The sequence below is a fragment of the Syngnathus typhle genome, linkage group LG6 (assembly GCF_033458585.1).
Source record: "Syngnathus typhle isolate RoL2023-S1 ecotype Sweden linkage group LG6, RoL_Styp_1.0, whole genome shotgun sequence".
In the NCBI taxonomy this organism is placed as follows: Eukaryota; Metazoa; Chordata; class Actinopteri; order Syngnathiformes; family Syngnathidae; genus Syngnathus; species Syngnathus typhle.
The window spans coordinates 12,967,857-12,980,814 of NC_083743.1; the positions used below are offsets into that span (position 1 = coordinate 12,967,857).

The 12,958-nt window shown below is 39.1% G+C and overlaps 2 protein-coding genes across 9 annotated transcripts in view; both read left to right on the forward strand.

Moving 5' to 3' along the window:
- Window positions 1-5,306, forward strand: part of elna (elastin a) — a 37,293-nt gene extending 31,987 nt beyond the window's left edge. For 6 of the 7 annotated variants that reach the window (XM_061280927.1, XM_061280932.1, XM_061280933.1 and 3 more), the window contains 9 exons: window positions 2-28; window positions 776-823; window positions 1,251-1,319; window positions 1,444-1,500; window positions 2,159-2,227; window positions 3,020-3,082; window positions 3,265-3,300; window positions 3,635-3,715; window positions 4,014-5,306. In XM_061280927.1, coding sequence (XP_061136911.1) covers window positions 2-28; window positions 776-823; window positions 1,251-1,319; window positions 1,444-1,500; window positions 2,159-2,227; window positions 3,020-3,082; window positions 3,265-3,300; window positions 3,635-3,715; window positions 4,014-4,063 — 500 coding nt within the window. In that variant the 3' untranslated portion in view covers window positions 4,064-5,306. The remainder of the gene's footprint in view (window position 1; window positions 29-775; window positions 824-1,250; window positions 1,320-1,443; window positions 1,501-2,158; window positions 2,228-3,019; window positions 3,083-3,264; window positions 3,301-3,634; window positions 3,716-4,013) is intronic. The other variant, XM_061280931.1, reaches the window with a different exon arrangement.
- Window positions 5,307-6,143: 837 nt separating this feature from the next.
- limk1a (LIM domain kinase 1a) overlaps window positions 6,144-12,958 on the forward strand; it is a 30,640-nt gene continuing 23,825 nt past the window's right edge. The window contains exons 1-2 of one of the 2 annotated variants that reach the window (XM_061280961.1): window positions 6,144-6,311; window positions 8,562-8,661. In XM_061280961.1, the coding sequence (XP_061136945.1) occupies window positions 6,254-6,311; window positions 8,562-8,661 (158 nt within the window). In that variant the 5' untranslated portion in view covers window positions 6,144-6,253. Of the gene's footprint in view, window positions 6,312-8,561; window positions 8,662-12,330; window positions 12,526-12,958 lie in introns of those variants that run through there. The other variant, XM_061280963.1, reaches the window with a different exon arrangement.

Consider the following 12,958-nt stretch of genomic DNA (forward strand, 5'->3'; position numbering starts at 1 on the left):
GCTGGTACAAAAGGTCAAAGTCCAACTGGTAAGTGTGAACCATCTTTTTAAATATTAGAATCTTTGAGTGTAGTACATTTTAACATCTAGAACGTTAAAACAACAATCAGAAAGCATTTACAAGAGTCCTCGAAAGTCATGACTTTGAAGACATCATATTGAACGAGATTTTCCTAACTGAATGGAGCCTATGATATTGTGTAGTGAGTGTAACAAAAAAATACAGCACAACAAAACCTAATTCCAGTAACAATTTGTCTTATTTCTAGCCGAGGCATTTGTGAGGTGCAGGTTGTCCTGTTGGCGGATGTTTAAGAGGCAATTCTTGCTTATGTCCACACAGTGGAGACATAGACAAAGAAAATGTGTCCGCTTCTGTCAGTGAGTCTTAGATGAGCTGCTCTTGAATGTTTGCAGATGTTGGTGTTGGCACAGCAAGCAAGGCACCGAAACCCATTCCACAAGTTAAAAATAGATCCGCGCATGCATTCTTACATAATGGCCATGAATAAATTACACATTTATAACATTTATTTTATCATTCATAACTTTGTTTGACCCGTGACAGTCAAAGGACAAAAAAATTATGAAATCCAAATTGTTTGGTCTATAAACAAGATGCGTATATTTGGAAATTGTTTGTTATTTCTGCATTTTGTTCAAATCAGCAATGAATGTAATGTAATTCAGTACATCATACACATAAAATGCTAACTATTAAACATATTCAGATTAAATAGACTTGTACACTTCTTATTCGTCTTTTGCTCCACAGGCACTGGAACAGGTGTTGGTCCAGGTGGAGTAGGTTACCCTTATGGAGGCAAGTTACCCATTTTGTATTTTACTTAAAATACATAGAAATATATTACTTGTCTCCATTCCTGTGCAAGTCAGTCTATATGCTGTAATTTGGTAAAAATGGCGCTTTTTTTATTTATATCACTGTACGTACTCTGAATTAAATCTAGAAAATTTAAAATGACTAGGCGCATAGTCATATGTATTATTAATGTGTCCTAATGGCGTGGTAAATCCATGCATGTATGTCCATAACACTCCATTGCCTTCTCTTCATGTTTACTACTCATTTACAGTTATATACTCAGAGCAGGTCTTTCCCATCATAAATGACAGATTGCTTTTCGCTATATTGTTTTGCTGCTGTAGTTCTAATGTACAGTATAGAAGCTGGTGTGACTTAGTTAATCATTTGTATAATACGTGTTTCTATATTTTCTATTGTATAGTTCCTTATGGAGTTGGAACTGGAACAGGGGCTGCTGTGTTGCCTGGTGCAAAGCCCTTGAAACCTCCCGGTGTGTAAACATACATGCGATCAAAGCTCTGGAAATCCACGTGTTATTTAGTATTTCAATAACGGTATAGAATAATGTGTGTGTGTGTATTTACTGCTTGTTTGTCTCCTTTTTTCTCTCATAGTTGTCGGAGGAGCAGGAGGTGGTGCAGGAATCCCTCTGGCAGCAGGAGGATACCAAGGTTAGACATAACATATCCACAGGTTGTCTTTATTGTGAGTTAAAATATTAATTTATGTTGGAACACCTTTAATCATATTAATTGGTGACATTGTGGCAACAATGTCAGTTAGCACACCAAAACAACCAGTTTTCTCCAAAACAATTTGTTGAGGTTTTTTTATATTTAACCTTAGAGTATATCTTTAAGTTTGGGGACAAGACAAGGGACAGTTAGTTCTGTTAATTCTTATTTATGTGTGGTGAAATGCGGAAATGCGTTTTTACAAGAGCAAAACTTAAAGTATTTTGCAGAATTGCTCAATATGAGATTATATAAAAATGTCAACAGGAAAAACTGCCTTCATTTAGTCACAAACAGCAAAAATACTTACTCTGGGAGGTATGTGAACAATAAAGACAATAATGCCATTTTTTTTGCATGTCATCACAATTTAGTGAACCACAGACAATATCAATGTCTGGACATATTTGACAAACAGAAAACAAACAATGTTCCGCCCAGTGACTGAAGTGACAGTTGATCCGGAAGAAGCCATCACTTTGGCATTTCCTGTGCAGGGAACTGATATGGTTGTAAAGCCACAATGAGAAGAGTCGTTGGCGCCACAGACATTTTACACACTTTCATATCTGAGTCAAGTTTTTTTTTTACACAGGTGGTTTGCCATATCCCTCTGCAGGCGGCCTGGGTGGTGCTGGGGGAGGAGCTAAAGCCCCCAAACCAGGTAGCTTTTACACCTCAAACATATGCTCAAAATATGAGACGCATGTGGTGCTGATAATGGAATACAGTTATAATTGTCGGTATAATCATTGAAACATGAACTACCATAATTCCTGAAATACTGATTGGGGCTGTATTTTCGACTCAGAGAGCGCAGGTGTTTATGTCATAGGAAACGTTTACGTTTAATGCTATTATGTAAATTTCTTAATTCTGTTTTTAATGGCATTGGACAAGTGTATTTCATATTTGCCACACAATGCTGAGGTTCAGGGTTTCAATCTTGGCTCTGGCATCACTGTGTTCAGTTTGATGTCCTTGTTTTCTCTCTGAATTACTTCTCTTCACATAACTGACCTCATAGTTATTATTCCCTTCTTAATAGTCCATTTCTAGATCTGCTACTTCTTATTGAATGTCATGATACAAACAATACAAAGAAAGATTCTGAAAAATACCAAACACCCTTTGCTGCTTACTGAAATGTGCTCACATTGCAGTGGTTTATAGTTTGGACAAAGACTGTGGCATCATTTCCCCATTGGTCTCTGATTACTGTTGCACTGTGCTCGCTGCACAGCATCAAAGTGTGACTCTTTGAAGATAAAACCAAACCCCGGAGACTCCTGACGTAATTTAGCAACAGTAGACCGGGATAAACTTGATTTGGAGTATTGAGTGAGTGCAGTGAAGATAACAAGATGATAGAGGAGTCATAAAATGTTATTTTAACTTATTTATGTACGACAATGCTCTCTTCACAATGGCTTATTCACTTTTGTTATATGAGCAGGCTATGGAAATCTTGGAGGTGGTGGTGGTGGTGGTGGTGGTGGTGGATATCAGCCTCAACCAGGTGAGGACCACCTCAATTTGTGGAACGTTTTTCCACTATGTCTGTCCCCTTCGTTCCTCCTTAATTTAAAAGGGAAGGGGTATTTGTTTAATCCTTCTTACTACCTAACAATCCTACCTAATAATCCTAATCTTTCTTTAACATTAAATTAATTCATCTATCCACCTCCCATCCGTACACAGGTGGATACATCCCAGCCCCACTGACTCCTCAACAAGGTATTTGACAACCAATATGATGACTACTATAAGATGACAAAATATTCAGCACCTCAGTTTATTTTTCAAATTTAATTTCTGATTAATACCAGATTATCTGGATAAAATACACACTGTCAAATGTATGATAATCCACATTTTCCTGAACACTGGAGATATTGATGGTGGGATTATTTCAAGGAGGCCACATCTGCTTTCATTGTGTGCGCAATTGAGGTTTTCAAGTTAGGTTACAAAATATCAATATCCAAATTGCTCACAAGCACTTCACCAACCTATTTACGCTGTACAATCAAGCTTTCTTGTTCCTATTTCTTTGTGTTTCTTTGTGCAGCTAAAGCAGCTAAGTACATTGGGAATCCATTGCAAGGCTTTCTGGGTGGTGCAGGAGGTGGAGGAGGAGGAGCCTACAGAGGTAACAGACCTGCATTTCACAAAAACGACATGAAATTACAAAATGCATGTGGCACAGTGGCCAACTGATTAGCACATACCAATGAAAGGAGCCACTGTGATTGGCCATGATCGAAGTTGGCTGTGACCACTCCCACAGCAGCGCAGCCATCCCTCTCATCTGCGAATTGACAAACATAAGCACAGTTAACCCTGGGAGTCAGTGCCATGCGGCCAAGCTTTCGTTACAAATTTTGTTCTTTTGTAAAAGGTTTTCAATGCTAATATGTCGCTCTGTGCACGCTGATTGTTTCCTGCAGGTGGCGCAGTAGCAGCATGCCAGGGTAAATACTGTGGCAGGAGGAAGTAGATGTACTCCTGAAGTGCGACGTGGCCTGAAGAAAATCATGGTGCTACTGCATGAACTAGAATGTACATTTTAGAACACAAACGTTTTTACTTACTTGACTTCAACATCTGCTCTTATGCAAACCCACCGACCAAGAGTTTTGTACTTTTTTTCTCTCGTGATGACAGTGTCTTTAACCATAAACGTGTGAATGTCAGTTTGCTTTTAGTCCCCCTTCTTATGCACCAATGTACTTCAAATACTGTAATGTTTGTCAGCCTGTGATTATTCCTTTGGATACTTGTCAACAGTGTGTTCAAGTGGACATATGGTGACACAGCAAAAGACTGCTTGGTTGTCTGCCAATGTGACCTATGTAGGATGCCGCAGTGCGCCATTTTTAATCTTAAAACAAGGCAAGATGAAATGTTGCAGCACAGGACCTCTCAAATCCGTGAGAAGGCTGCTTTTTGTGGCCAAATCGCAACAGTGTCTTGGGCCCGCCTTCTTGCTGCTATTTTTAGCTCCATTGGGTATAAAGTAGTGGGAAATAGGACTCCAGCCAGCCCATCTGTTCTTATTAGATTTTTTTTTTTGCTGATTGTTTTTCCCCATCATTTCCAATTTCAACAAATGCTTTACTAAGATCACTGTCTAAAGCAGTGTTGTCTTTTATTCTTCCAGTGTATTTCTGTAAGTTTGCATTTTTGCGCATTTGCTTTGTGACGCTTTTTCCTCAAGTGTCATTTCAGGAGTTATTTACATTTATGTAATAAGGTTAATTCAAGCTTTTAACACATATCTTATTGTTATTGTAATTGTGTGAACATGCAGTAAAACCTAGCCTTTGCATTTATTCAAAAATTGTAGTACAAAATAACACATGTGTTTAATGGGTTTATCCAAGTCCCATTGTTCATTTACTTGAGCTGCTTTAGAGGGAAAAAAAGAGGAAAACGTTTAGCTGACCAAAGGTTCATGGGTGCTGTTGCCGAGTGACCCCTTTGTTCTTTCTGTAATTATGTACTGTATTTTGTACTAATATGAAAGTTGTTGGCATTTGTTCATCCACTCTGAGCATTTGGAGCCTCACTGGGTCAGATGTGCCATGGGATAGACTTCATCTTTATTTAAATTTATTTCTAAAATTGTGGTTTTGCACTTTTTAAAAAAAAAAATCCACGCACACATGCACACACGACTTAATATAATCAGCCAATGTATTTGCATCATCAAATAAATAAATAAAATGTCTTTGAAAAAATGTCGTTTTGTTTCGATTAATGATGTAGCATAAGGTACATGAGTCAATAATTGTCAAGTTAAACACAAGATGATGCCGCTTTGCCTCAGCTGGGTAACTACTACTTTTGGGGCCATCTGGAAACAATAAAGCACTGAGCCATAATGCAGATGTTATATAAGATGAGGATAGCTCACAACAGGAATCAAACCTGGGTCACAGACTACATTCCGAGCTATCTATCTTCCCCTTCTATTGCATTATTAAACATCCTCAAAGCTGTTAGCTAGTGCTAATTTGTGGATGCAACAAAACTCAATGCAGAGGCTAAACTTTGGCATGATAGTATTTCAGATTGTATTCTGGTCTGGCGCTGGCTTGAAAGTGATGGATCTTCACCTAGCCTACCTGATATGGTCATGGGTGTTGAAACTCAGAGTGACTGCAGTCATTATGAGATCGATCTGATTTGTAAAATTAAGAGCACCTAACTTGACACATTAAAACAATAATAAGCAGCTAGCACAAAATTTACATGGTTGCATATTTGCACACTTGATGGGTACTCCAGAGACCCACCCACCCAACCATTATTATACAGTCAAGATTTTTTTTAAAGCTTTATAAAATTGTAGGAATTCATGTGTCTATTGATCTGTTGGCAGAAAGTTTAAATACAGTCTTAAACCCACACAGTATGTTCCTTGCAGGCATTCTTTATTTGTCGCCCACTTGTGCTGTGCCCCCCTGTACAAGGAACCGTGGTAACCAATCAGCGTCGTCCAGTAGCTGGCCGAGCAGTTTCATTGGTCTGCTGCCCTCTTGAATGAAGCTTTGCAGAGGCGCAGACCTGAAGCGGGCAGCAGGAAGGTAAACCCGAGCCAACCGCTGCTGGGACACCGCCAGCCCGAGGCTGTTGGGCACCGGTTATCCATCGACCAGTCTCCTGGCTCTCTGTCGGGGAGTGAATGCGGTTGATGCTTTTCTGCTGCACCTGGAAGAACGAACGCATGGGAGAGGAGGAAGGTAAAGAAAATATGAAGGGATGTTTGGAATAGTCACCCGAGTACACCGGCCGGACGGGACTTGCTCTTGTCTTGAGATGCTGGTGGGCAAAGCAAGTCTAGTGAAGTGTCTTGCGATTGGAGTTTGCATTTCTTACAATTTGTGCTGTATTTACAAAGAATACCAGGCTGCACGTCCAGATGGTTGTTTATATGAGGCCATGTTGCCTTCTTCGCAATGCTGGCGTGCAAGTGTTACTTACCTCCAGGTCATGCACATTCCTCATTCTAATGTAGATTTATTCTTCTTGTACCCGTGACGAATTAGGTGTGTATTTTTTTAAACATGTTTATCACACTTAAATGTTTCAGATGACACAAATGTCAATACCTCCGAAATACAACAAAAGCTTAAAAAAAAAGAAATGAATTTTCTAAATGATGACTATTAAAGCCCCAGAAGCTATGGCGGTGCATCCTTGGCAGCAGTAACGAAATCGAGTCTTGTAGAGGAATTTTGTTCCATGCTTCTTCGCAATACTGTATTCTTTGAACTAATTCATATCAGGGGCTTTTAAAGCATCGCCTAACCTACCATAGCATCTCAATTCTATTTAATTTAGAGCTGTAATTTAGCCACTCAAATTTGGACTTGTTGGGATGTTTCAGTATGATGTGCTGCTGCAAGACAACTTGAGACTAAATGGCCTGACACTTGCAGGATTTTCTGGTGGATAGCAAAATTCATTAATCACTGCAGGTCGACCAGGTTCTGAAGTAACAAAGCAACCCCGGAGCATCCCACTGTCACCACCTCGTTTGACTGCAGGACACAATGCATTTTTGTTTGTCTAATCCACTCCAATGTACATTTTAGCAATCTTGCTTGTGAGAACCAATATCTGAAAAGATATCTGGCAACTTGCCTCTCTATACAGCACAATGGCATTTGTGCATGCAACCTATCATCTTCTCTGTCAAACAGTGTAGCGGCCCACCCACCTACCTACTAACATAGTTAGACAATCCTCCATCTTAATCACAGCTCCTGATCCAAATATTTAAACGCAAATGTCTGTTTCCCTATTCAGGTGCACATTGTTTGTTCAAAATTATATAAAAAAAAATAAAATGATGAGTAATTGTCCAGAGGTACTCGCAATACAAATTGGGCATGATGACTCAGGTAATGTTGCAGTGGACTGCTGCATGTTTGCGTGATGAGTCAGAGAAAAAATGCTCACTTGCGCGTATTGGTTTGCCTTTTATCTGAGCTATTAGAGTCTTTTAGTGGCCTTTCCAGACACCAGAGTCTGCAATAATGAGCAAGTGAAGTGCTTCATAATAAAGAGACCAGGTGATAAATATGAATGAATGAAGCGCTGAGGTGGAAGGAGAGTGCAGATACATTAGTGACCATCATCGACATTGCCCTCCTCATCAGAGAGATCAATAAAACAGAGCTCCAGCAAGCCATTACAAAATCTGATTAAACAGGTCATTTTAAGAGGTAGCGACTCGATGATATAACGATACAACACTGTTACATGATTGCTAAATTCCCGTTATGATGTTAAGTTTTTTTTCTGAGTAGTCATGATGACTGTTATTTATTTTACACTTGGCTTTACTGTGTTGTTACACAAGTGTCTGTAATTGTTCTGTCATCACGTCTTAGCAGTAATAATGTGCGCTCGGTAATACTAATTACGTTTTTTTAATATTTGCTTTTTATAATCATTACAACGTTGCGTAATGAGTGTGTGCTCCTGTTTCAATTCAATTTAACTATTTTGTATGTCATATGAAGCTTGAGACTACGATGGTGCCATTCGTAACAAAGCAACGTATTGATCGATAATGATTAGAGTACACTAACATCTTTAACTCAGCTTCTCAATGCATTTATGTCTTCATGGCAGTGGATGAAGATGGGCGTGTGATGTGCTTTCAGATGGATTAACTTTAAAATGTGCTTAAGTGAACCATTATGCCTTGATGGCCGTTGCTCCTACTTTGGCCTCATCCATCTTTCCACTCAAGATTTATTCAGCATTTCTTTACTGCAAGCCTGAATAGGCTATTCTAACATATCAAATGGTGTTTTTGTTAACTGCTTTTTGAATGACAGGATGATTATGCTCTGAGTTGATTGACTGTATATCAAAAAGATATGAATCTGAACTATGTTTATTTTTGGGGTTATTGTTTGCACTAGTGTCAACATGCACAACGTCCTACTTAGTCCCTCCCCTTGTCACTCTCGTTGCAGTTGGAGGAAGTTTGCCCGTGTGTGCCGGGTGCAAACAAAGAATCTACGATGAACAGTATCTTCAGGCACTCAATGCTGAATGGCATACCGTCTGCTTCAGGTACAGTGCATGTACTGCATTAAGATGTGTAGTCACTTCATGAAGTTCCATTGAGTGTATGGCGTGTGCTAAATATTGATTTTATAAAGCCCACTTGTGGACTCTAGTGGTACCCAAAAAAATCACGACCCAAATAGGGTTCAGTTTTATTTGAAGTGAAAGTCAACCTGAAAGTTTTTTTCGTAATAATATGTTGGTGCTCTTGTACGTCCAGGTACCCATTAGTTGATATTGCTTTCCCATCTTGTGTTCAGATACGGCCTCCCACACTACTTTCCTTTCTCCTTTCGCATTTAGTTCATCTGAGACGCTCGGCATTAAATTGACTCTCGCTTTGTGGAATACTCAGCACTCAGTGCGTCACTAGTGATTTCCATCGCTGTGGTGGTCTTCTGAATAGGTAACATGAGGAGGATATTTGGACACGTGGCAGCAAAGCTTTTGTGCGAGTGTGTAGGCCTCGCTAGTGTTTGCCATTGTGTGCATGTGGCTTCACAATTGATGGTTATTAATGGCCCTCTGCACTGCTTTGTGTCTCTTTAAAGCAGGCTGGTGTCGACTATTCAGCCCTGAGCGTTGTCAGATGCTTTACACTCATTTGCGGCGTCAGGTATCAGCCATGAGCGTCTGTCCACTCAAAATATAACAAATAAATATCAACAAATGGAATGAATTAATTAGGAGAAAACTGGAGTTTTGCACACCATGGGCAAGAATGTTATTTATTTGAAATGTTAATTTGTAAGGATTTATCATATTTTTTTCCTGGTGAAATGACTCTACAAAGTTTTAAAAAGTGATGTACAGATTTGATTTTACGGTGGAACGTCTAGAAACCCGATAAATGCGGGGTAACAATTTTCAGCCACTTTCTTTTTATAGTACTTAAATCATATTCTATTTGCGATCAAAATGATTTCAACTCCAAAGCTATGAAATACATGTATTGAGTAAAGTTAACCTCACATTTTATTACATTCCAAAGCTCATCAGCAAGCTCGGTACAATTGTGAAACGATCCTAATCATTTAAATCATGTGTTGCAGAAGGGAGACATGGAAAACAGTTCAATATTTTGTTAAAATCACCAAGTTAATGTGACATTCTTGCCCATGATTAGTGTAGCCAAAATTAACTTTACGTGAATTTGTTTAACTGAAGCACCCCCCCCACCCCGAATGACTGACCCACATCCAAGTCGTCAAGGATTTCCATGGAAACAGAATCTTTGGCTTGGGAGTAAGACCGACATGGAAAATGTCATTGTAATATCAGCTGGACAGACGCTTAAATTCCAGATGCTCTATATTTTGTTTGGGTGGAGGGAGTATCGACATTGTTAGAAGGCTCTCAAAATATTTTTCTACTTGGAAATCAATTTTGCAGCTGGGTGGGATTAATAATTAATATTAGTGCATTGATCTGTTTTATTTGCCTTACTCGACAGTGTTGTTAGGCCTATAAAATATTAACATTAACATAGGAGTGCAACTGGATAGATTTCAGTACTGTCATTGCATAGTTTGTCCAACAGAGGTCGCACTGCGACTCCCCATTTGGATCATACCAGGCAAGTGGTCAGTCTATGACAAACGTCACTTGTGAAAAATAATGTATCTAACATCATTGATTCCAACAAACTGCTAGAGTTTGGGGGTATTTCATAATGGAGATGTGCTTGTGTTTCTATAAATATTGTGCCTAATTTCTGAGACATAAATCAAATGGGAAATATCAAATGAATTGACATCTTTATGCATTATATATGTTTGTCTGTGAGGACTAGAAAATATACCGTTCCAGTATGTGTTTTGAAAACTATATGTAGAACACTCGTTTGTTGTGGTGCAGTGCTTCAATGCATCATCCTGAGAGGTGTTTTTAAAATGCTTCTTATTCATTTGCTGAGAGCATGAGCTCCATGTTGCTGTGATACTGCATTCAAGTGCATCAGCATACGGCAGCAGTACAACTAACTCAGTTTGACACTCTGCTCTTTTGACAGTCATCCCAAAGGACTGCAAAAGCTTGTGCTTTGCACTTTTCTCCTCACTGCATCGCTTCGCAGAGTGCAGGGCGAGGGGGGTGGTGGAAAAAGTGTGTTCTGATCATCAAAGCAACTTACAACATAAAAAATGTTTGGTCCTGCTTTGTGACTGGCACATTTCTGACTGCATCAGAGAATGAAAATGATGTTGCTGTGGTAACAGTGAGGATCGCCTCAGCAGCAGAAAAAGCTGCAGTGACTCAGCTGCTTGTACTTGCAGACCAACTCTGCCTGGCAACGCAAGCTGCGGGACACAAAAACCAAGCGAGTGAACAAAAATCTGCAGATGAAGCCGTTAAGTGGCTTGTGCACTATAAGCTCTTTTTGCAATGAACGCTCGAATTCCGCCGCAATGGGCTGTGGAAAAATAGATGTAATTTAATTACCTATGATATTGGTTTCTAGGTTTTGTTGTCATTATTGATTTTGTTGTACAACTTTTGGTTTTCTTGCTCAGCTGACTGTGCCACCCTAGTTCGAACTGGAGAGATCTAGATACAGTGACTCTATAACGTCGCTATAGTGACGCCTTTCTTCCTCAACCATTTGCTATCTTTTTCCTCCACACATTTGCATGCAATATGATATTCATCCATATATGTATATATTTATTAAATTGGCGACCATATGTAGGCAAAATGCTGTTTACAACTTTAGAAACATGTGCAACACAAGTCATTGATTCCAGTGATGCCTAAATCTGCATAGAAAACATTCAAGACATGTGAAGCTGTTTTTTTTTTTAAAGGACAACATTTTACATTATAAACGCTTGAACAAGCAGTTGGGAAAATGGATGGATGAATAAAAAACAAGTAAATCATTAGCAAACCGCCTATTTCGGTAAATGCGTGAGTGTTCGGTTAACGCTTAGTGCAAAATTCACATATCCACAAACTAAATGACAGGTGTAAGTTAGCAGCTTGGTAATGCCATGATAACTTGAACAAGCTAAATCAGCTTTTGTTGTTCTCATGGGTGTTTGCTTTTATAATGATACAATACACTTGTTTGTACAGCTAGTGCTTTTCAAACCCTGGCCCTGGGCTGCCACTTTTGTAATTGAATCGTGTGCCTCGTGCAACCCTGATTATTTCATCTGGCAAATGCTTCTCTGTTACAAGTTTGAACGCGAGATAAAAACTTTCACAAAAAAAGTAGAAAACAAAAATCTAGCACAATCAGTTTTCTCTGCCATTCTAGGACTTTGGTGTAATAGTCATTCAAGACTCTACTGTATTCAAATTCTTTGGTCATTGGTGAGACCCTGACCCACTTGACTATGTTAAATATGAATATGAAGCTAATATGAAAAACACCTCCATCAGTACGACTGCACCATCCATCCATCTTCAACACCATTTCCCATTTCCTCTTTTCTTTGTATACAGAGAACCCCTGCAAGACATTGGGCCGGTCCATGCAAATCAGTGAATAATTGATGCCCATTTAATTGCATTTATGTTTTGTAGGAAATCAAAGGGTTAATAGAAAGGGCCAAAAATGTATGTTTTGGTGGTTGTGCCCGTGATGTCATAGAGTCAAGTGTGTTCCCAGAGGACTGACCAACAACAGGAAGTCGTTGAGGCCGAAAAGGCAGCTGCACTGTGGGAGGAAACAAAGAAAGGGAGAAGCCAAGTAGAGGGTGTCAATGATGACAGTGAGTGCCGGGCTGTGAGTCTTGTGGCGCTTTGCGAGTGCAACATCAGTGCAGAGAACATGAGTGTGGCTTTTAAGTGTCAAAACGACACTTTCAGTCCTGCTGGGGAAATGTCAGCAAAGAGTCAGCTCAGCAAGAGACAGCTTCAGCACACCAAGTAAGTTGAAGTGATATTCTGGATTGACTTTCTGTTTTTTTTTAACACTTTTGGGAGCAGTAACTTCTGATGAGCTTTGTTTATAAATGTTCTTTTACACACTTGATCTTAACCTTCAAGGAACATTAATCGATTCATCGACAAGTAATTGATTCTTGAATTAGTCTCCTCGGATTTTAATAATCGAGGAATTGTTTAGAGACATTTTTTTAACTAAAGAATTTCCAAATCGTCTGATTTCAGGCTCTCAAAAGTAATAATTCTCAGATTTCCCTACTCCTTCATGAAAGTGGACTGCTTTATCGTTTGCGTTTACTCAAAAGAAGACATTTCAAACATGTTTTTTTTTTATCACTAAATTATACAAAATAAACAAAAAGATTGTTAATAAACAGTAAATAGGGAAAAACTGGTTTTAATACACTTTAGTGTG